The sequence below is a fragment of the Eleutherodactylus coqui genome, chromosome 13 (assembly GCF_035609145.1).
Source record: "Eleutherodactylus coqui strain aEleCoq1 chromosome 13, aEleCoq1.hap1, whole genome shotgun sequence".
Taxonomy (NCBI): Eukaryota; Metazoa; Chordata; class Amphibia; order Anura; family Eleutherodactylidae; genus Eleutherodactylus; species Eleutherodactylus coqui.
The window spans coordinates 125,748,930-125,770,691 of record NC_089849.1 but is presented as its reverse complement, the minus strand read 5'-3'; the positions used below and the strand labels follow the sequence as shown (position 1 = coordinate 125,770,691).

At 46.1% G+C, this 21,762-nt stretch overlaps 1 protein-coding gene across 2 annotated transcripts in view; it reads right to left on the bottom strand.

Annotated features, from left to right (window-relative positions):
* Positions 1 to 814: 814 nt before the first annotated feature.
* ZFP91 (ZFP91 zinc finger protein, atypical E3 ubiquitin ligase) overlaps positions 815 to 21,762 on the bottom strand; it is a 37,331-nt gene continuing 16,383 nt past the window's right edge. Inside the window, exons 7-12 of one of the 2 annotated variants that reach the window (XM_066588055.1) lie at positions 20,123 to 20,239; positions 11,269 to 11,319; positions 3,049 to 3,127; positions 2,843 to 2,957; positions 2,665 to 2,764; positions 815 to 2,581 (exon numbers count right to left, since the gene is read on the bottom strand). In XM_066588055.1, coding sequence (XP_066444152.1) covers positions 2,176 to 2,581; positions 2,665 to 2,764; positions 2,843 to 2,957; positions 3,049 to 3,127; positions 11,269 to 11,319; positions 20,123 to 20,239 — 868 coding nt within the window. In that variant the 3' untranslated portion in view covers positions 815 to 2,175. Of the gene's footprint in view, positions 2,582 to 2,664; positions 2,765 to 2,842; positions 2,958 to 3,048; positions 3,128 to 11,268; positions 18,393 to 20,122; positions 20,240 to 21,762 lie in introns of those variants that run through there. The other variant, XM_066588054.1, reaches the window with a different exon arrangement.

Sequence of the window (21,762 nt, the reverse complement as noted above, 5' to 3'; positions counted from 1 at the left end):
TCGGTTCATGGCGTACAGCAAATCTTTCCATAGACGATTTGGAAATCTGAGCGGTGACCCTGATAAAGCGACATCATGAAATTAATCAGCATGTCATCTTAAACCTGAAAACGTAAAAGGGATTGTCTTTAGGCATTTTTTTTTTCCTATTGAAGCCCCTGATCAGCTGATTCCCGGCACCACAGTCAGGACAGACCGTGCAGGAAGCAGACTGCGCTGTCCGTAGTGCAGTGACCCAGTTTGGTACTACAAGTACACTTCCCCTGGTATCCGGTGGAAGTCAAGTCAGGAGTATCCAACAGGGCAGCTGCAGTGTTGGCTGCACTAGAGCGAACCACATTGACAGCAGGAATCAGCTGATCAGTGGGAATCCACAGTGCGGACCCCGGCTAATTAAGGATCTTTTATGAGGATAGGTCATCAATAGTAAAAAAACCCTTAAATCAGTGGGTAGCCCCATGGGGACGTCCCTAGGCCGTGTGCCAGCTTATGGTGAGGTGGATTTTAGCCATCAGCTGATCACCAGCAAGTCCTCACTTGTCCGCTTTAAGACATAGGTGTGATCAGTGAGGACTTTGGGGATATTGGACAAAGGACACAATGATTTATGTTGATAGGTGCTTTATTAAAAGAAAAAAATATGCACAAACCGTTGCCTGGGTGTCTTTAAGATAGCAGAGAAAAACGAAGAGAAAATAGAAAAAAAATTAATTGAAAAAACAAAAACAACCCACCTTTGCACCTAGCAGGTGAAGATGAAGACTCTACTCCTTAATGAGACCGGCTGTTTCCTGAAGCTCACATATTACCAGACTATGGTACAATTTGTTTTATTGTATTCAATACATACAGAATACAAAATAGCTACGGCATCCAAGAGCCAATCAGAAAGCCCCAGCAGCCAGCGCAAATCTTCAAGTAGTCAGAAAGAGGGCGCAAAAAAAAAACAACCCAAACCGCAATGTCAAATTCATCCAACAGACTGGTGATGCGGCTCTGTGGAGAGAGGCCGGCCGTCCTGTGTGTTTATTGTACATTGTGTATACACATCACATAGCTAGTGTGTAATATATATATATACACACGGACCCTCTCATCCAGGCCGGATTCGTTGGGCCCGCCTGCACCTTCTGTGATAAGACCCCCCCCCTCTAGAGGACCACATGGTGATGCAATCTAGGATGGAGCTCCCATAACAATCTATAGAGTCAGACATGGACTTTCTCTCTTCTAACCCATTAATGAATCAGCAGACACAAACTCCAAACAAGTCCGACACCCCGATGAGGAGGGCAAAATCTATTTTTTCTTCAGATTTAAAAAGTAAACAGTTGAAGTTTGAGGAGAGAACGGATGAGGAGGTCAACGAAAAAGGTCAAAGTGCTGGAAAGATGGCACCAAAACAAGGCAAAACAAAAGTGTGCCGGCCGAGAGGCGCTCAACTAGGCGGCGGCCATGGAGGCGGGTGAACTGGGTGAATACTGTGCAATATACAGGTTGTCCCTCTGTATAAGGGTCCGTTGTTTCTCAATACCTCACCAGGCCGACGACTGAAACGTAAAGGGGCATTTGTGGATAAGTGCAAGCAAGCAGATGGGACCGTGAGTGGGAGAAGAACCGTTTAGGCAAACTACCCTCTTTGAATCACTCTAAAGTGCAAAATTTCACTTGTATGAGGGACAAAAATTAACAAGTGAAAGAAAAGTATGGAGAACGATAGGTCACGGAGTACGAAGAGACCGCAAGCAGCTCTAAGTAACACTAGCAGCTTGGCTTGGGGGAGTAGGGCTCCATTTCGAGACATAACAGCTCTTTTTTATTCTTTAAACATATTATATACAGTGAGTGCACAGCGCAGCACCTAAGGAGGGCGAGAGGGACCGGATGGCGACGGGGGAGGGGCTAAATAAAAACAAATTAAGGTGTAATCAACAGGGGCGGAAGTAAGCACAGAAAACATGGAAGAATGCCAAACCAGAAGACAAGTCGTAAGAGAAAAGGAACTGGTTGAAGTCACCAGGGGAAAAACATTGGGCCCAGCATTAGTGTATGCAAATAATACAAGGACAGACAGAAAGCGTTGAAGGGTTGAGACAGACAGCCAGCCAGCTGGGAGGGGGGAAGGATGGGCAAGGAGACAGTCCAGGCGCTGTGAAGGGGGAGCCTCCTGCTGCTCTAGGGTCCTGCAGAGTCCGAATCCTCAATAAGAACCTCTGTTGTAGCACCCAGTACTTCTGTTGGCGGGGCAGAGCAAGCGACTAAAACCTTGGAGCCATGAGTAGGGCGGAAGGGTTGTGGGGGGGCAAGCTCGTCTGGCACAACGGAGGCGGTGGTCGCAGCAGCCTCCGTCACCAGCAGTTCATTGTTGGTGGTGATGAGGGAGCCGGAGTTGGCCGCCAGGGCTTCAGCTATAAGAATCTCAGGATGGCTCTTGGCTTTGTGGGCCACAACACTGTCCTTTTTCTCAAACTTCTTGCCACAGATTCCACAGGAGAACTGGTAGAAGGAGTCGGCGTCATGTTTCTTCATGTGCCAGTTCAGGGAGGCCTTCTGTCTGCAGGTGAAGCCGCAGAACTCACATCTACAGGTGGGGACAGGTGAGAAGACAATGAGCAGACAGTTAGCGGCCATGGCGAGGGTACAATCTGAGGGTCTCACACTCACTGTAGGGGTTTTTCTCCTGTATGGATCATTCGGTGTACGGCCAGGTTGTGGGAGCTCTTGAACGCTCGAGCGCAGTATTCACAGATATAATCCCGCTGATCTGATAACAGAAGCAGTGGTCACCGACGTGCAGATCGGCAGGACCCCCCCCTCTACAACAATCACCCCCTAGACTTACCTGTATGATGCTTTGCATGTCGCATCAGTTGCTTCTGGAGGCGGAAGAGTCTCCCGCATGAGGGGTGCGGACATACATATTTCTTCTTTAAAAGGTGCTGATATTTGATGTGGTGCTGTGGAATTAGGGAGCAATATTTACTATACACCAAAAGTAAGGATCAGACGTGCTCCATGTTCTGTTGTACTCTGGAGTTCTGCACTTACCTGCAAGTACCTAGGGTGCGCCAATACTGTGCCACATCCCTCCATCTCACAACGCACGTACTGCAGAGGAGGCTTCTTTCTGAGAAGAACAGGGGACAAAAAAAAGAGAACCAAACAAGTCAGCATTTTGCCTGCAACTACCAAACACTTCCTACTCACTAGATGCATTGTCTACAGGAGTAACAGAAGCCTGCACCAAGGATTGCACAACACTCAAGGCAGCTTATTGTCAGTGTTCATTTACTCAATATACATACATGCTGTAGGAGTGCAGTATACAGGATGGCCTGCAGAGGGTGATAAGACAGGTATTCTGATATCTGCAGAGAGAGACACCACTATCGGTGTGGCAGGAGGTGAGATAAAAGGATCAGTTCCTGTCACACTCAGGGGGGAAGGGGAAGATGGCTGCTAGCCAGAGAGAGACAGGCTGTAGAAGCAGCTGTCAGGAACTTGGAGCCAGAGGTCAAATGCGGACCAGCTTGGGCCTGTCACCCACCTGAAAGAGGAGGATGCCCACTAGACGCCCCGGGCAGGGTTAGTGACGGGGACCCTGTGGGTTGTAAACCCTGGACGCTGTATATGAACTGTGTTGCATGCTGTACAAGTTGTTTGCTGTGCAGTGAATAAATGCTGGCAGGCGCCAGATTTAAAGAAAGTCAAGTCTCCTGGAGCCTTTATACATGAGGTGCCCATTTCCAGATGGAGAGGTTGGTGATCCGCAGGTGAGTAAACCCTGGCTTGCCACAATACATATGCAAACAGAGGAGGAACAGAGGTGCTGCAGATAAGAACTATATAAACCAAAACCTAATGGCTCATATAACGATTGCCACTCAAAGTTCATTCAAACGAATGAATATAAGCAATAATCGTTCAGCGTAAATGCGGAAAAGAAAAGAATCCCTCACTATGAATTCACAGCCGTTCATCGCTGACCTTCAGTCAACAAGAAGAAGCTGTCGCTGTATTGTGGGCTTCTCATTACGTGTAAATGCTGGCCGCTCAGCAAAGACGTTGAAGAGCTGAACGAGCAGACAGCGAGAAGCCTGCGAGCCGGCGGCAGGTCTACTAGTGTAAACGCTCTGCACGAGTGCCGACGACCTCAGCGGTGAGGTCAGCGCTCATGCAGTCATTTAAAAGACTGTTGGCCCGTGTAAAAGGGCCTTTAGTTAGTGTACGTGGCTGTAGTTTAAGGACCAATGTCCACGGGCGGATTTGAATTGTGGAATTTACACATGAAAATTAGTTTTCCGGATTCCGCATGCGGAAAACAAATCGCAGCATGCTCCATTTTAGTGAGGATTCTGTGAGGACGGCTTCCATTGACCTCAATCCGATCTGCGGCCTGTCCGTAGTGTCAGCTCCATATCACAATATAATAATAATCTTTATATAGCGCCAACATATTCCACAGCACTTACAATACAGGGGAAATAAAACAAGACAACGGTTACATATAGTAATCAGCTGATGGAGACAATAGGGGTGAGGGTCCTGCTCTGACGAGCTTACATACTACAAGTAATGGGGTCATACAGAAGGTAAAGGCGCTGGAGATGTGCGCGGTATGGCGAGGTGGAGATGTGCAGGGTATGGCGAGGTGGAGATGTGCACGGTATGGCGGGGTGGAGATGTGCACGGTATGGCGGGGTGGAGATGTGCACGGTATGGCGGGGTGGAGATGTGCACGGTATGGCGGGGTGGAGATGTGCACGGTATGGCGGGGTGGAGATGTGCGCGGTATGGCGAGGTGGAGATGTGTATGGTATAGTCGGGTGGAGAGTGAGGGATGCCATACACAGACAATGGTTAGACATTTAGCTATGTGATGGCAGAATCAGTATGACTGCAGGGGCTGTTGATGGTGGCTAGCAGGGATTGCAGTCAGTAGGTCAGGGAGCATGTTATCAGGGGGGTACAGAGGGGTTTGTTTAGGGTATGCAGTATGCCTCCCTGAAGAGGTGCGTTTTTAGAGCACACCTGAAGTTCTGCGAGTCCTGGATTGCTCGGGTAGCCTTTGGTAGTGCGTTCCAGAGGACCGGTGCTGCTCTGGAGAAGTCTTGGAGGCGGGAATGAGAAGTTCGAATTAAAGGGGCACTCAGTCTGGTTTCGTTAGCAGAGCGGAGAGCCCGGGCTGGTTGATGGATTGAGATGAGGGAGGCGATATAGGGGGGCGCTGTGCTGTGGAGGGCTTTGTGGATGAAGGTAGTGAGTTTAAATTGAATTCTGTATTTGATGGGCAGCCTATCGGGGATGCAGGTGCTATCCGATTTCTTTTTTTTTTGCAGTTGACACCTTCCTGCAACAGCTGCGGTCAGTCCTTTAAATACCGCAGACAATTCTGAAAGTGGGGTACCGTTCAGTTGCCATGGCAGCCATGGGCCTTTTGGAAGTCCCCAGGGCTGCCATTGCCTGTGGCATGGCTTGATAGATTGCCTGTCAGATCGCGGTGTAATGTAATACTATGGTATTGCATTATACTATAGGAGTGATCAAGCCATCGCAAGTTCATGTACCCAGTGGGGACTAAAAAGGAAAGAAAAAAAAAAATCTTAATTTGGAAAAGTTTAACTATTAAGAAAAAAAAATAAAATAGGTAATGAAAATGTAAAAACATTTTTGCCAGATTTATAATAAAAAAATAAATACATACTTGGTTTCACTGCATCTATAAAAGTCCAATCTAGCAAAGTAATGCATTATTTACTCCGCAAAGCGAACATTGTCAGAAATAAAAAAAAAAACACACAAATATCAAATTAGCGTTTTTTTGCTCCCCCAGTCTCCAGGAAAAAATGTAATAAAAAGGAGGTCCTACAAAAATGAGCCCTTGTACAACTGATGAAAGCAAAAAGGAAATAATGATGAGACAGGACGAGGCTAAAAGTTTTACTATATATTCACCTCTTGCTCAGGATACTGCAGACCTTTAGCCTGTGAGAAATAGCTTACGGCCCCTAATCTACAATTATGGGGGCCGCAGGTATAGAAGCAAGGAAGACTTTGTCATCCTCAGTCAGATCCTTAAATTTTCCTTAAAAAGTTTATGGCATCTCGTACAAAGCATGGTAAGACGTAAACTCTCCGAGAACCCAGCCGATGTAAATGACGGTAATGAATTAATTCATGATGCATTAGGACGTCCCTTTAAGGGTGTTCAGAAGATGTGGATATCTGAGGATTGGTCAACTTATTCTTAGTTATCAAAGCCGGCAGCAGATTGTAATACAGCCTGATTCATCCATGAGTCCTGGATGACCGCTCACAGTATAGAGAAGGGTCTAACACTAACATATGCCCCCTTAGCCGGAGGCTTATAAAGAACACTAGTGTCCAATTCCAACCTTCCCAGGGCTTCGAATTCTTCAGGAACAACATTACAAATTATAAGGGCTACCAAGATTACATATTGGCAGCCCTTACAAAATCAGACCTACAGCCATTGGAAGTGGGGCCGGGAAAACTGAATTTGCAGCAGATGAGTTGGATAAGATTTCAGGCTAGAATACTGTTGCTAATCATCATCTGTCACCATTCTGCCAATCCTGTTGGAGGCACTGCAGTGCTCTTAGGTCTCAGCTCAGTCTGAGGGTGGATTCAGATGACTGTATATCGGCTGGGTTTTCACGCCCAGCCGATATACGTCGTCTTTCTCTGCAGGGGGAGGAGGCTGGAAGAGCTGAGAGCAGTGCTCTGAGCTCCCGCCCCCTCCCCGCCCTCTTTTACTATTTGCAATGAGGTGGAACGGGGGGGGGGGGGGGCGCTAAGTTCTGGGAATTAGCTCCGCGCCTGTCCCGCCTCTCCTCATTGAGAATAGTGCAGGGGGGTGGAGAGGAGGCAGAGAGGGGGCGGGAGCTCAGAGCACTGCTCTCGGTTCTTCCAGCCTCCTCCCCCTGCAGAGAGATGCCGTATATCGGCCAACGTGAAAACCCAGCCGATATACGGTCGTCTGAATCCACCCTGAGGATGTACATGTTCAATATCTGCACAAGTACTCTCACATCTTCTAAATCCTCACACGAGGATTCCATCCCGCACCTTCATTCACATCATTTTGTTTATAAAACTTGTGCCATTTTGAATTTCAAGTAAACAGATTTTAATTGTTGATCCAGAAAAAGTCTCACAGCTGCTAGTATCCTATTAACCGCCCTGCAGTTTAGGACGAGCTCAGTTCGTTCTCTCAGGGCTACTGAAGGGCTTTTGGTGACATTTTAAAGCAGAGATTCTGGCCAAATCATGTTGGTGGCCCTTACAGAATCGGAGCTACAGCCGCTGGAAGTCAGGAATACTGAATCTGCAACGGTCATTTCAGTCAGTGTGTGTAGAGGACAGCGGGAGGGAGACGAGCAGATTCTCCCATATATCTCTGCCCCAGGGAAGGGGTGCATACATTTACTTTATGTTTTCACCCCTCTATCAATCAGAGAGCATATTTGCGCTCTGATTGTTACATATGGGTTTTTGAAGTTAAGTCATGAGGACTCGCTCATCTAATCACTCCGCTTCACATTTAACCCTACAGAGGCATCTGAGCTGCTTTAAACAATTGTCTCCTTGCACAAGGCTTTAAAGATCGAAAAAACAAACAAAAAAACAACACATAGTTGGCATCACCGAATTCATTATAAACCCGAACTACAAATTACTACATTTATCCAGCATGACAAATTCTGTGAAATTAAAAAGGGAAATGCCAAAAAAGCAGCTTTCTGATCATATGAATTAAAAAAGTTAAAAAGTTGTATATACACCTCAATAAAAACTACAAGTTGTCCCACAGAAAACCAAGTGACTGAAAAATAAGCATGCTCTGACCCACAGCATTCACACAGTATTTATACCATGGTGGGGTTTGTTTTTTTGTTTTGTTTTTTTATACACACAACTTGCAAACGACTAAAAACAGATGAACGAATTATCACTCAATCGTTGGCCGTGTTTACACTGGACGGCTGCTGATGGGTTTTGTACGATCCAACTATTTGTTGAATGATATAATCGTTCTATGTAACGGGCTCTTAATTCTATACCGCTTCTCCTTGATTTTTTCCCTTGTTATTGCCCAAGTCCGTCTAGGTCAAGATTATCTAGGGCTAGCAAGAGGGCAACAAAGCCATCAATATAGTCCTTCCAGTCCTTGACCATAAACTCCTCCTCAGTATGCTTCACTCCGTCGGCCTAAAGGACACTGCTCTCCCCTGGTTCTCCTCCTACCTATCTGACCGCTCCTTCAGCGTCTCCTTTGCTGGCTCTACCTCCCCTCCTCTTCCCCTTGCTGTTGGGGTCCCCCAGGGCTTGGTCCTCGGCCCCCTCCTCTTCCCCTCGCTCTTGGGGTCTCCCAGGGCTCAGCCCTCTGCCCCCTCCACAGCCCCTATTGGACAGACCATCAGGAGATTTGGCCTCCAATACCCTCTGTATGCTGATGACACCCAGCTATACACCTCTTCCCGTGACATCTCTGCACCTTTACTCCAAAACATCACCAACTGTCTGTCCGCTGTCTCTAACACCATGTCCTCTCTCTACCTAAAACTAAACCTCTCTAAAACTGACTTACTGGTGTTTCCACCCTCCACTAACCGACCTCATCCTGACATCTCCATCAAGTGTGGTGTCACCATAACTCCCAGCATGCCCGCTGTCTTAGGGTTATATTTGACTCCGATCTCTCATTTACCCCCTACATCCAATCTCTGGCCCGAACATGTCAGCTGCACCTCAAGAACATCGCAAGAATCCGCTCTTTTCTCACTGTGGACACGCTAAAAACGCTCACTGTTGCCCTCATCATTTCTCGGCTCAATTACTGCATCTCGTTGCTGATCGGCCTCCCCTGCACCAGACTCTACCCTCTCCAGTCCATCCTGAATGCGGCAGCCAGACTCATCTTCCTGTCCAGCCACCACTCGGACGCCTCTGCCCTGTGCCGGTCACTGCACTGGCTGCCCGTTAAATACAGAATTCAATTTAAACTCGCTACCTGCATCCACAAAGCCCTCCACAGCGCAGCGCCCCCTTATATTGTATCCCTCATCCACAGCGCAGCGCCCCCCTCATCTTAATCCATCACCCAGCCTGGCTCTCCGCTCTGCTAACAAAACTCTGCAAACTGAGCGCCCCTTTAATTTGAACTCCCATTCCCGCCTCCAAGACTTCCCCAGAGCAGCACCGGTCCTCTGGAACGCACTACCAAAGGCTAGCCGGGCAATCCAGGACTCGCAGAACTTCAGGCGTGCTCTAAAAACACACCTCTTCAGGGAGGCCTACCGCATTCCCAAAACAAACCCCTCTGTACTCCACCTGATAACATGCTCCCTGACCTACTGACTGCAATCCCTACCAGCCACCATCAACGGCCCCCTGCAGTCATAATGATTCTGCCATCACATGGCTTATGTCTGACCATTGTCTGTGTGTATAGCATCCCTCACTCTCCACCCCGCCATACCGTACACCTCTCCACCCCGCCATACCGTGCACATCTCCACCTCGCCATACAGTGCACATCTCCAGCCCCTTTACCTTCTGTATCCCCCCATTACTTGTAGTATGTAAGCTCGTTGGAGCAGGACCCTCACCCCTATTGTTCGCATCGCCTGATTACTATGTAACTGTGGTTCTGTAATGTTTGTAGTTTTGTCTTTCTGTATTCCCCGTCTATGTAAGCTGCGGGATATGTTGGCGCTATACAAATATTATTATTATATTATTCCTATAATAATGGGACTGTACAGGAGTGTAATTGCAGATTTAGAGGCTTTGTAATCACTTCCAAAAGGAAGACATTTCGCATTTCGCTTTCATTTGCACCAAAATTTAAAAAGGAAAAAAATTCTTACAAATATTTGTTTTTTATGAATATTGAGTTTTACAAAAATACCCCTTTCTGACAGCAGTTTAAGATGGCAACCTGCAGCCCTGCATCCAGCTCTCATTAGCTGTACACAGAGGGTCCTCCCTAGCTCCCCGCATACCACAAAAAGATGGTCGACGTTCTAAAGTTAGACCCCGTGCCCGCGCTATAATTAGTGGTTGACAAGAGGAGGATCAGGTAGGCTCTATGGAGAGTGCAGGGAAGCAGACGAACACAAGTGCTACATTCCAGGAGTGTTCAGAGATAGCAGTACATGCTTGGAACAAACTACCGGCAGACGTGGGGAGACGACAATGAATGAATGAAAGCTCATAAGAGAAGCGTAGATCTACCCGGAGACAGAAATGAAAACGCAATAATGTGACGGCTGACTAGAGGGAACGCGGGGCCTGTTTCTGCCATCAATCCCTATGCTGGGAAAAAAAAAAAAAAAGTTTTGGGCGCCACCTAAAAGTAACAAACAGTAACATAGTACGTGAGGCTGAAGGAAGGCCAAAAGAAAAGAGTATCCGCAGCATAAAATAGTGCAAGTTCAGACCCCACAAGGGTCACCTGATATATCTATACCTAGTTATTAGAGCGCCCCCTTGTTACAGTCCTAGGTATAACAGATGATGAGAGAGATCTCTGTACTGACCCCTGATAAATCTATACATAGTTATTAGCGCGCCCCCTTGTTACAGTCCTGGGTATAATAGATGAAGTGAGAGATCTCTGTACTGACCCCTGATATATTATACATAGTTATTAGAGCGCCCCCTTGTTACAGTACTGGGTATAATAGATGATGGGAGAGATCTTTGTACTGACCCCTGATATATCTATACATAGTTATTAGAGCGCCCCCTTGTTACAGTCCTGCGTATAATAGATGATGGAAGAGATCTCTGTACTGACTCCTGATATATTATACATAGTTATTAGAGCGCCCCCTTGTTACAGTACTGGGTATAAATAGATGATGGGAGAGATCTCTGTACCGACCCCTTGATATATCTATACATAGTTATTAGACCGCCCCCTTGTTACAGTCCTGGGTATAATAGATGATGGGAGAGATCTCTGTACTGACCCCTGATATATCTATACATAGTTATAGCTTACAGTTATAAAACCCCCAAGTCCTTCTCCATGTCGGTGTCCCCAGTGGCTTCCCATTTAGTGTGTAATGGTGACATGCATTATCCTGCCCGTGTGCAGAGCCTCACATTTATCAGTGTTACATCTCATTTGCCAATTTTCTGCCCCAACTTATCCAGATCCATTTGTACCCGCATTCTGTCCTCTTGTGTTACTTTACAAGTAGTTAAGAGACCTTTTAAATGCAAGGAGCTACTCACCGTCTCTTCGGTAGTCTTGGACTTTTATCATCTTTACGCCGACGGCCTCTCCTTTAGAAGAGAAGGAAAAGAAATGAGATGGAACAGTCTGACCAGGAAATGGGCGAAGTACGAGAGCACAACTGGAGGGCAACCAATGGGACACAGAAGTCTCTCTTTTCCACTAACTTGCACTTACATAATATGGAACATTATTTTAGGTTAACCCTTTAGTGACACCGCCTGTGTGTGCCTTAAGGCCCAACCAATTTGTCGCACTGTAGGGGCTATGACACTAATTTTTCCCATCAACACAGCCGTATGAGGGTTGGCTTTCTGGAGGACAAGTTGTATGTTAAAGGACATCATCTAATGTACCGTATGACTTTTATTAATTATTTTTTAGGTGAATTGGGGGGATTTGTAGCCCTACACTCCGGGTCGGCGTGATTCCAGCAACACCAAGTTTATAAAAGTTTTTTTTTTATGTTTTGCTATTTTTGTACACAAAAAACACTTACAAAAAACCCCAAAAACAAACAAAAAAAAAAACAGATTTGATTTCATGTCGCCTCATTCCAAGAGCCATCATTTTTGTCCCACTAATCATATTTTATCATTCATCTAATATAACAACTTTACTATAGCAGTGTTTTAGAATGGCTATGAAGCTCAGCCAGAGGACCAGCAGCATGGGCCACCGTAGCTGGCAGACCTGGAGGCTAAAGTCAAGCCTCTGGGTGCCATGACCACCCACTGGGACCCAGCGATTATATTGCGGGGGTCCGATAGGTGACAGATTGAGCCCCCTCCCTGTGGCAGCCTTTAATATGCCGCGGCTGCATTGATAGTGCCGCGTAAAGGGTTAAATAGCGGAAACTGAAGTTCTCTCCAGCTCCCCATATAAGAGCAAGTGTCAGGCTGTCATCCGACAGCCAAGTACCCACACTCCCTGGCATGGGAGACCTGCGCCGGGCTTCTAATGGAGCATCATCTTTTGACGGCGCTACAGATTAAAGCTCCTTAACAGCCACCATCAAAAGCCGTCTGGGCGGTCATCAAGTGTAGAGCAGGGGACTTGTCTTACAAAGGTGGTTAGCATATATTTCAGTGTAAGCATACGGAAGAAAAACAGAATATTTATTAACATTTCCTAAACATTGTCCGAGTCTATCCCAACTGTAACAGTAAGGCGAGATCATGTAACGAAAACTTCATGTATTCTGCCCCCCGTGCTACTGAGCTGTAACCTGCATCGTATACGGATCGCACGGCACGGATTGGAAACCTCTATTGCAGAAAACCTCACAAGCCCCGAGGGTCCGACGCAGGTACTCCTGCAGGTCAGCGTTGGATTTCTCAGCCTGAAAAATTTGTCTGAACCCGGCCTGAGGGTGAATGCAGACGGCCGGGTCGGGCCCCGCTGTGAGAATTCTCGCAGCGGGATGTTACCCGTACCCCTGCAGTGACCCGCGGCTCACCTTCTCCGGCGTCTTCTCTTCCTGCTCTATGATGTGCCGGCTGGCACACAGCCGCACATGCGCAGAGCAGAGTTGACGCGTCAGCAGTGAAGTTTCTGTGCGGGTCCTCTGTGAGGCTCGTACAGATATAGGACATGCCGCGATTTGTTTACCACACGGGTTTTCACACGGTCAAATCGCGGCTGTCTGCATAGGATTGCATAAACCAATGCAATCCTATGGCAGCGGGCACGGGCAGAAACTCTGCGGGTAATCTCGCCATGTGCAATCACCCCAAAGCTGACAAGGGAGTGGCAGATAACAGAGAGAATCAGCCTACTGCCTGTGCTCCAGTAGAATATGAATAATCAGATAAACATAGAAAACATCACCAAAATGTTTTAATTGGTTAATAAAAATCTGATTTAAATCACCTCATCACACTGCTGACTCATGTTCAGTCTGTGATCTATTAGTATACCCAAGTCTTTCTCACATGTGCTGCTGCTTAGCCCAATTCCTCCCATTCTGTATGTGCTTTTTTCTTTCCCAGATGTAGGACTTTGCATTTCTCCTTGTTAAATACCATTCTGTTAGTCGCTGCCCACTGTACAAGCTTTTCTAGATCTTTTTGAACCCTCTCTCTCTCTTCCCTAGTGTTAGTTCTCCTTCCTAGCTTTGTGTCGTCGGCACATTTGATCAGTTTCCCATCAATTCCCTCCTGATCATTTATAACAATGTTGGCCACCACTGGGCCTAGGACAGAGCCTTGTGGTCCCACTTGATACATTCTTCCACTTGGACGTGCAGCCATTTCTGACCACTGTTTGAGTACGATCACTAAGCCAGTTATGAATCCCCCTAACAGTTGTCTTGTCAATCACAGATTTGGTCATTTTTTTCAAAAAGTCTGGTATGAGATACTTTGTCAGATACTTTACTAAGGTCAACATATACTATATCCACCGCATTTACCTGATCGACCCAGTCAGTGATTCTGTCATAGAAGGAAATTAGATTCGTCTGGCAGGACTTGTTTGTTACAAACCCATGCTGGCTCTGGTTAATTACTCCATCTTCATCCAAGTACTTGCGCACATGCTGTTATAATTTGTTCACTTCTGGTATAGAAGTCAGGCTCACAGGCCTGCAGTTTCCTGGAACTTTCCTTTGTCCATACTGTAGAGGTAATCCAGAAATCAACATTTTATTCCACTACGCACCATATGTGACTTAGGTGAGTATCCAATGGGTGCTCTATTAGGAATGAAAAGTTCTAGGTTTAATGTTCATTAAGCAATTCTCAACCAATCCCCTTGGCTCAAGCATTTCCTAGCATTATACATTAGTCATTATTATACGGTAGGGACTACGTAGACCCTGCTGCCTATATATTCAAGTGAACCCACCAATGAAAAACTGAATAATTAACCAAACTTGAGGGATCAGTTATGTTGTCAGTCAACCTATATTCTCACCATCTTATTTACAAAGTTATGTTAACTGATTTTTATCTGTGCTCCATTCAGACGTGACTCTGGTAGTCCGAAATCAATCATGTCCTTTGAGAAGCTCAGGCTGCCTTTTATGTATTTGAACTGACTGTTGTGCATTAGTAAGCACACAGATCGCTCACAAATGAGCTCAGAAGGTATGTAGTCTTGTAAAACACCATTGGTTATATTTAACATTAATGGTCATGTGAAGCTATTTATTATCACGGCATTGCATGTATCCTCTAGTAATCATACGGATAGATAAAGCCGATACACGTAGCAGTTTGTGCCACGCAAGTCAGAACTGTAACTGAGAATTGCCCTTGGTTTTGGCCACATAGCTTATATAAGTGAAACACTGAAACAAGGTATAAGCTCTGTTGCCCAAACTGCATTGCAGAACGAAGGCACGTCACAGCGTCAAGAGGGGCATCTATGTTATTTCCGTATGTTAGCCCTTTATTCTGTTCCCTATATATCATGTATGCATACAAATACACCAGTCTTCCACATACACCAGGAGTAACCTGCAACCCCACCGACACACACAACTCATATGGAACCCTACAGTCTCCTGGATCTACACTTATAACACACTATAGCCCTGGTTGTTGCTCCTCCTGCGGACGCGGTAAGGCAGGACATGTCAGGTGGCTATAGGTTACTAATTTCTACATAAGCTTTTGGAAGCTGGCCATTCAGGCCCATGTAGGAGTGTGTATACGCACAGTTATCCAAATGATCGTGATTGATGACGGTTGGTCACACTAGATTACTGCCACCGTTTGCCCCTTTACTTTATAATACTTTTTATGTTGTCCTTGTCTATTTTTGAATAATAAAAGCATTTAGGGGACATTACTCACGGGTATTTTTTTGGCTTGGCCAATTGCATTAGGTTTATGTAACCCGGAGTATTCCTATGGCAATCTTACAATATACACGTATAACCAAACGCCATAACCAGTACCTAAACAACATACATCATCTACGGATCCAGAAACCGGTACAGGACATGTAAATGAACTGTGACTCCGGGGCTCATGACCTGTTTTATGGCCATAGATGCTGTGTAGCCTTCGTCTAAGGCCCCATTCACATGGCAGTATTCTGGTCAGTGTTTGTAAACCAAAGCTAGGAGAGAGTCCCAGATACAGAAGAAATGCAAATCTTTCCATGATACATCCTCTCTGGTTTTGGCTCACAAACACAGAAGCAAACACTGAGCAGAATACGGATATTTGAATGGGGCCTAAATCTGTTAGATGCTTTCTCCTTCATTCATTTTCTTCCTAATAGCAGTTGGTGGTCTCTTCGTGTCGGCAGCAATGTGGACCTCCACTACAATCACCAGCGGGCATCTTCTAGGCTGATGGGCACTTCCATATTCCTGACAGGATAGCAGAGAGCCCTGCGGACTCGGGAGGAGGGGGACCATCCATCTGGTTATCAGCGCACAGTTACTACATCTCTGATGGTATGGGTGGCATTACTGCCTATGGCACGGGCAGTGCACACATACTGACAGGCACTATCAATGCCGAGCAGTATATAGGGTTTGTAAAAGAACATCTGCTCCATCCAGACAACATCTGTTGGGGAAGGCCTTGTATATTTCAGCAAGACAATTCCAAACTGCATACCGAAGCCATCACAACTGCATGGCTTCACAGAAGAAGAGTCCGGGGTGAACCAACCACCTGCAGTCCAGACCTTCTATCATATACTACATCCATCACAACAGCATGGCTTCACAGAAGAGTCCGGGGTGAACCGGCCGCCTGCAGTCCAGACCTTCCATCATATACTACATCCATCACAACAGCATGGCTTCACAGAAGAGTCCGGGGTGAACCGGCCGCCTGTAGTCCAGACCTTCCATCATATACTACATCCATCACAACAGTATGCCTTCACAGAAGAAGAGTCCGGGGTGAACCGGCCGCCTGCAGTCCAGACCTTCCATCATATGCTACATCCATCACAACAATATGCCTTCACAGAAGAAGAGTCCGGGGTGAACCGGCCACCTGTAGTCCGGACCTCTCACAATGCAACAAATGTTTTCTAATAGTGAAATTAAAAGTCTGGTAAAGACGACCCAAGACTGATGAACAGCATCAGACAAGACAAAATTCCTCTCCGAAACCCCAGCACAATGGTGAACATGACCCTGCCACAACTTTAGTGAGATGCGTTGCAAAGTCAATGTCTAAATACAGTGAAAGCTCTACTAACGTTGGTAATCTGTCCGACAGGAAACGGCTTTACCTGAAACCACTGCTACTCGAGGTCATTTCCATAGGAATCAATGTGAATCCAATTAATTTGTTCTAGACATTCCAAAAAACACCAAACCACATTTAATGGAGAATAAATATGATCTTTAATACCAAAAACAATAATAAATGAATATAAAAGACTAGTGTAAAGAATAAAGGGACATTTAGGATTTTATTCTTTGGAAGGGAAATTTGGTCTTTTCGCACTAGGACCAGATTCAGAGTCAGTGGACCTATGTTGGCCAAGAATGCTGTCCATAGAGGTCCGTTTCTGCCGCCTCTTTAAGATTTGCCTAAAATAGGGTAAGGCATTATCATTAAACAAGTTGCAGACACGGCCTGCAACAGCTTTGTCTGGGTGATTTTTCTCCACAAACCCCTGCACCTTACTCCACATGGATAAGATGTCCTTAATCTCTGAAGAAGGCACATCCTCCCCAGTCTCTTCCTCCCCATCTGCCGTCTGTTGCATTTCTAGGTGAAGGTCTTGCAGCTCTTCCGTAGTGAGTTCTTCACTGGGGTCATCCACCAACTCTTCCACATCCTCAACACTCACCTCCAAACCCATGGACTTCCCCAAATCAACAATTGACTGCACCATATGTATAGGGTCATCAGGGGAAGGCTCAGACCCTTCCAAGTCTCTCTCAGGTACACATCCTGGCCATAACTTCTTCCAGGCAGAGATCATGGTCCTGCATGTCACTCCCTGCCAAGCCTTATCTATGAGGCCAATGCAGTTGAGAATGTTGAAATGGTTTTTCCAGAACTCTCTTAAGGACAATTTTGTATCTGATGTCACCTCAAAGCACCTTTCAAACACTGCTTTTGTGTACAATTTCTTGAAATTTGAAATGACCCTCTGGTCCATGGGCTGAATGAGTGGTGTGGCATTAGCGGGCAAGAACTTCACTGAGATGAAACTGAACTCCTCCAACAATGCGTCTTCCAAGCCTGGAGGATGTGCAGGAGCATTGTCCATTACCAGGAGACACTTAAGGGGCAGCTGATTATCCTGAAGGTATTTCTTCACACTCGGGCCAAACACTTCATTCATCCATTCAATGAAGATTGGCCTTGTGACCCATGCTTTCCTGTTGGCCCTCCACATCACACACAATTTACTTGTAATCACTTTGTTTCTGCTAAACGCTCGAGGAGCTTCGGAGTGGTAGACCAGTAAGGGCTTCACCTTACAATCACCACTAGCGTTACCGCACAGCAGAAGAGTTAGCCTATCCTTTATAGGCTTATGTCCTGGCAGAGCCTTTTCCTCCTGTGTAATGAATGTCCTCTTTGGCATCTTCTTCCAGAAGAGGCCAGTTTCATCACAGTTGAAGACTTGTTGGGGGACGAGTCCTTCAGCCTCTACATAGTCTTTAAATTCGGACACAAATGTTTCGGCCCCCGACCTGTCTGAAGTGGCAGCTTCGCCGCGCCTAGTACCACTGCGTATGCCGGTACGCCTCTTGAATTTATCAAGCCAGCCTCTGCTGGCCTTAAAATCACTAAGTACACTAGCAGTCGCCTCAGGCAGTTTCTGAAGGAGATCGGCATACAGCAGTCTGGCCTTTTCACATATGATGGCCTGCGAAACAGAATCGCCGTTTAACTGTTTGGAATTGATCCAAATTAATAATAACTTTTCAACTTCTTCCATGGTTTGCGATCTCCGTTTCGTTAGCATATCCACGCCTTTCGCTACATTAGCCTCCTTTATCGCTTCCTTTTTCGCCACAATGGAACTTATGGTGGATGGCGACTTCCCGTACATGCGGCCAATTTCAGCAATCTTAATGCCACTCTCGTATTTTGCAATGATTTCCTTCTTCAACTCGATCGTGTTCCTGGCATTCTTCTTTGAAGTGCTGCTGTCTCTGGAAACTTTCTTTGGTCCCATGATGGAGCTAAAAGGAAAGCGTTCACGTATTGAAACCGAAAAATGCAAAACAAACACGACACCGAATATACAACACGCAGAACCACTGTACATGTAATTAGCAGTCGCCACACTGAGCAAGAGAACACGTGGGCAGTACTGGACTGTACGTTCATAGGTCTTATGATGGAGCTAAAAGGAAAGGGTTAAGTTCAATACAGTAAACACAACACCAAATACAGGTACAGTACTGTGGGTTCTCTGTGCTGTTACATAGGCCTGCAGGTGACATCTACTACATCATCTGTCCTCAGCGTTATCACTGTGTTCTCTGTAGTATTACATAGGCCTGCAGGTGACATCTACTACATCATCTGTCCTCAGCATTATCACTGTGTTCTCTGTGCTGTTACATAGGACTGCAGGCAACACCTGCTACATCATCTGTCCTCACCGTTATCACTGTGTTCTCTGTGGGGTTACATAGGGCTGCAGGTAACCTCTACATCATCTGTCCTCACCGTTATCACTGTGTTTTCTGCGGTGTTACATAGGACTGCAGGTAACCTCTACTACATCATCTGTCCTCAGCATTATCACTGTGTTCTCTGTGCTGTTACATAGGACTGCAGGCAACATCTGCTACATCATCTGTCCTCACCGTTATCACTGTGTTCTCTGCGGTGTTACATAGGTCTGCAGGTAACCTCTACTACATCATCTGTCCTCAGTGTTATCAATGTGTTCTCTGTGCTGTTGGGAGTGTAATTGTACAGTACTGTACTAGTGTATTGCTGGTTGATGATTGAGAAGGATGGGTTGCATTAGCAGCAGGAGGAGGAGGAGCTGCTGAGCAGGAGATCACGTGGGCTGGCATACCGACAATATTAGAGGCAGCCAGCCCTGCTAGAGGCAAATTCTTTACTAAAAAGAAAATCGGCGTTAGTAGAAGTAGACAGCGATCGGTGGCAACTTCAGGAGAGGCTTCACTGCAAGGTCATTTTTTTTTTTAATGAAATGGAAAAATGTCTCCTTTCTGATGCGTTCTATTGTGGATACAATCGAGTTAGAGGAGATTCCCGAATCATTAGATTGGTTTCTTTACATGTATTTACACTTTACAGAGTCCCAACTTTGTTGGAATTGGGGTTGTAATAATCTTATAACAAAAAATATAAAAGTAGTAAAACATGAAAAATACTAAAGATTTGGCATGACTGTAAATGTACTGACCTGCCGAATAAAGCAAATGCCATAAAACTAAGCTCAGAGAACACGGGCAAAGCTACAGGGTTCTTCCATTTTACTCCACCTAATTCTTATTGTTTTTCAGGGCATTAGAATCCCAGAATGGTGGAGTTGGAAGGGTCCCCCGGGGTCATCGGGACCTCCCAGGTCATCAGGACCTCCCGAGTCATCGGGTCCCCCGGGGTCATCTGGTCCTCTGGGGTCATTGGGACCGACCCCCTGCTCAGTGCAGGATTCATTATAAATATGACTTGCCCGCCCAATAATAACCCCCATGCGGCTGTGTTGGCAGAAAGTATAAAATAAGCTGTGGATACCTTTCACAAATATGTATAAAAATATTCACTGAGTTCTCAAAAGAGAGATAAGAGGGGTAAAGTAGTGAGCGGGGGGGGGGGGGGGGGGGGGGCACACATCTTCCCGAATCTCTGCCCAGCAATTCCATAAGAAACCAGCTAAGAGATGTCAAGATATTCAAGGTATTGAAGCTTATCTAAGGGTATCACTGACTTCCTAGGGGCTTCTGGCTCGGCGGCTGGATTCTCTTCCTTCACTTCCATCTTTACTTCTACAGGGGCTGTGTCTTCTCTGGTACGAGGACCTCGGCGTCTGGGACCAGTCGAAGACCTAAGAAAGAGACCGTAAGACAATCATCAACGGGGCTTTATGCGACTAGAATATTGATGACCTAACCTCACATCGGTGGGGGGCCGACTGCTCAGGACTCCACCGATCAGCTCTTTGAAGAGACTGTGGTGCCCAGATGAGCGCCATGACCTCTTCCATGAATGCTAGGCATAGCACTAGACATTTCATAATGGCAGTGCCTTGTATAGCAGCTCAGTTACATTCACTTCAATGGGACGCGCTCTCAGCCCCCATCATGAATGAACTGCAGCAACCAAGGGAAAACGCAAAGCGCTCAGAGAACAGGAACCAATAAACAAAAAGCGGGGCTTAGCGGTTTCTGGGTGTCATGGCCCTCCTCACTCGCAGGGCACACTGGGCGAGTTCCCCATCCTTACATTAATTCTTGATCCGACAACCCTTTTAGGGCGCTGGACTTGTTCTTTTTTACTTATTTTGGTTCATCATGAATGACAATGACATTACTGTCCTGAAGAGGTCGAGACCCATGGCCTCCTCAAACAGCTGACCCCCACAAATCTGATATTGATGACCTATCCATGAAGATAGATCATCAATACTCCTGGAAGACCCCCTTTAATGTCAGCCATGTGCAGTGTAATCATTGCAGTAACACTGTGCAAACAGACAGCAAGAGGGAGCATGCTCCTTAAAGGACCAGGACCTGAATCCTCACAACCCGCCAATCCTAATAGCACATGTAGGCAAATGTTACCCTTCTCGAAGAATGAGCAGGGGTCAACTAAAATGACCAGATCCAAATTTGGTAGCATGTGCAGTTATGCCCCCTCTCAGCAATGTAGACTTTTTAGGAGGCGCATTCACCTACCTTCTCAGCACATCTACCTTACATCCTGAAAGCTTCAGAGACCGGTCTGAGAGGAAAGATCACTAATGTGTCCATTAACAACCAAAGCAACTTCTGGCCAAACAAACGGACTTCAGTGGGACCGGCCAACCAGCTAAAGTATAACAGCACCTCCGCGGGTATGTCAGGAAAACCGCCTCCGGGGGCAGCAGCGGTCAGGTGGTAGGCAATCTACAACAGCGGGAGGGCCATGGAGGTGCAGCTTTAGATCGCCAGAGGACGGCCAACGACTTCTGGCTCTGACATTTTAACACATGCAATTAAAAAAAATCATATAGTAACCAGACAACCCCTTTAACCCCTTAATGACACGGCCTCCTTTGGGCTTAAGGGCGCAACAATTTTTGGTAGATTTTCATCTCCATTTTTCAACAGCCATACCTTTTTATTTTTCCGTCGCTGCGGCCGTATGAGGGCCTGTTTTTTGCGTGGTGAACTGTAGTTTTTAATCGGTGCCATTTTTGGGTACATAGACTATATTGTAAAACTCTTATTATTTTTTTTATGATAACAGGAAAACGCATCAATTCTGCCATAATTTTTTTTTTTTACAGCGTTATTCATGCAGCATAAATGACACAAGACTCTTTCTGCGGGTCGGTTCGGTTACGAGATCAAAATTCTTTTATTTTTT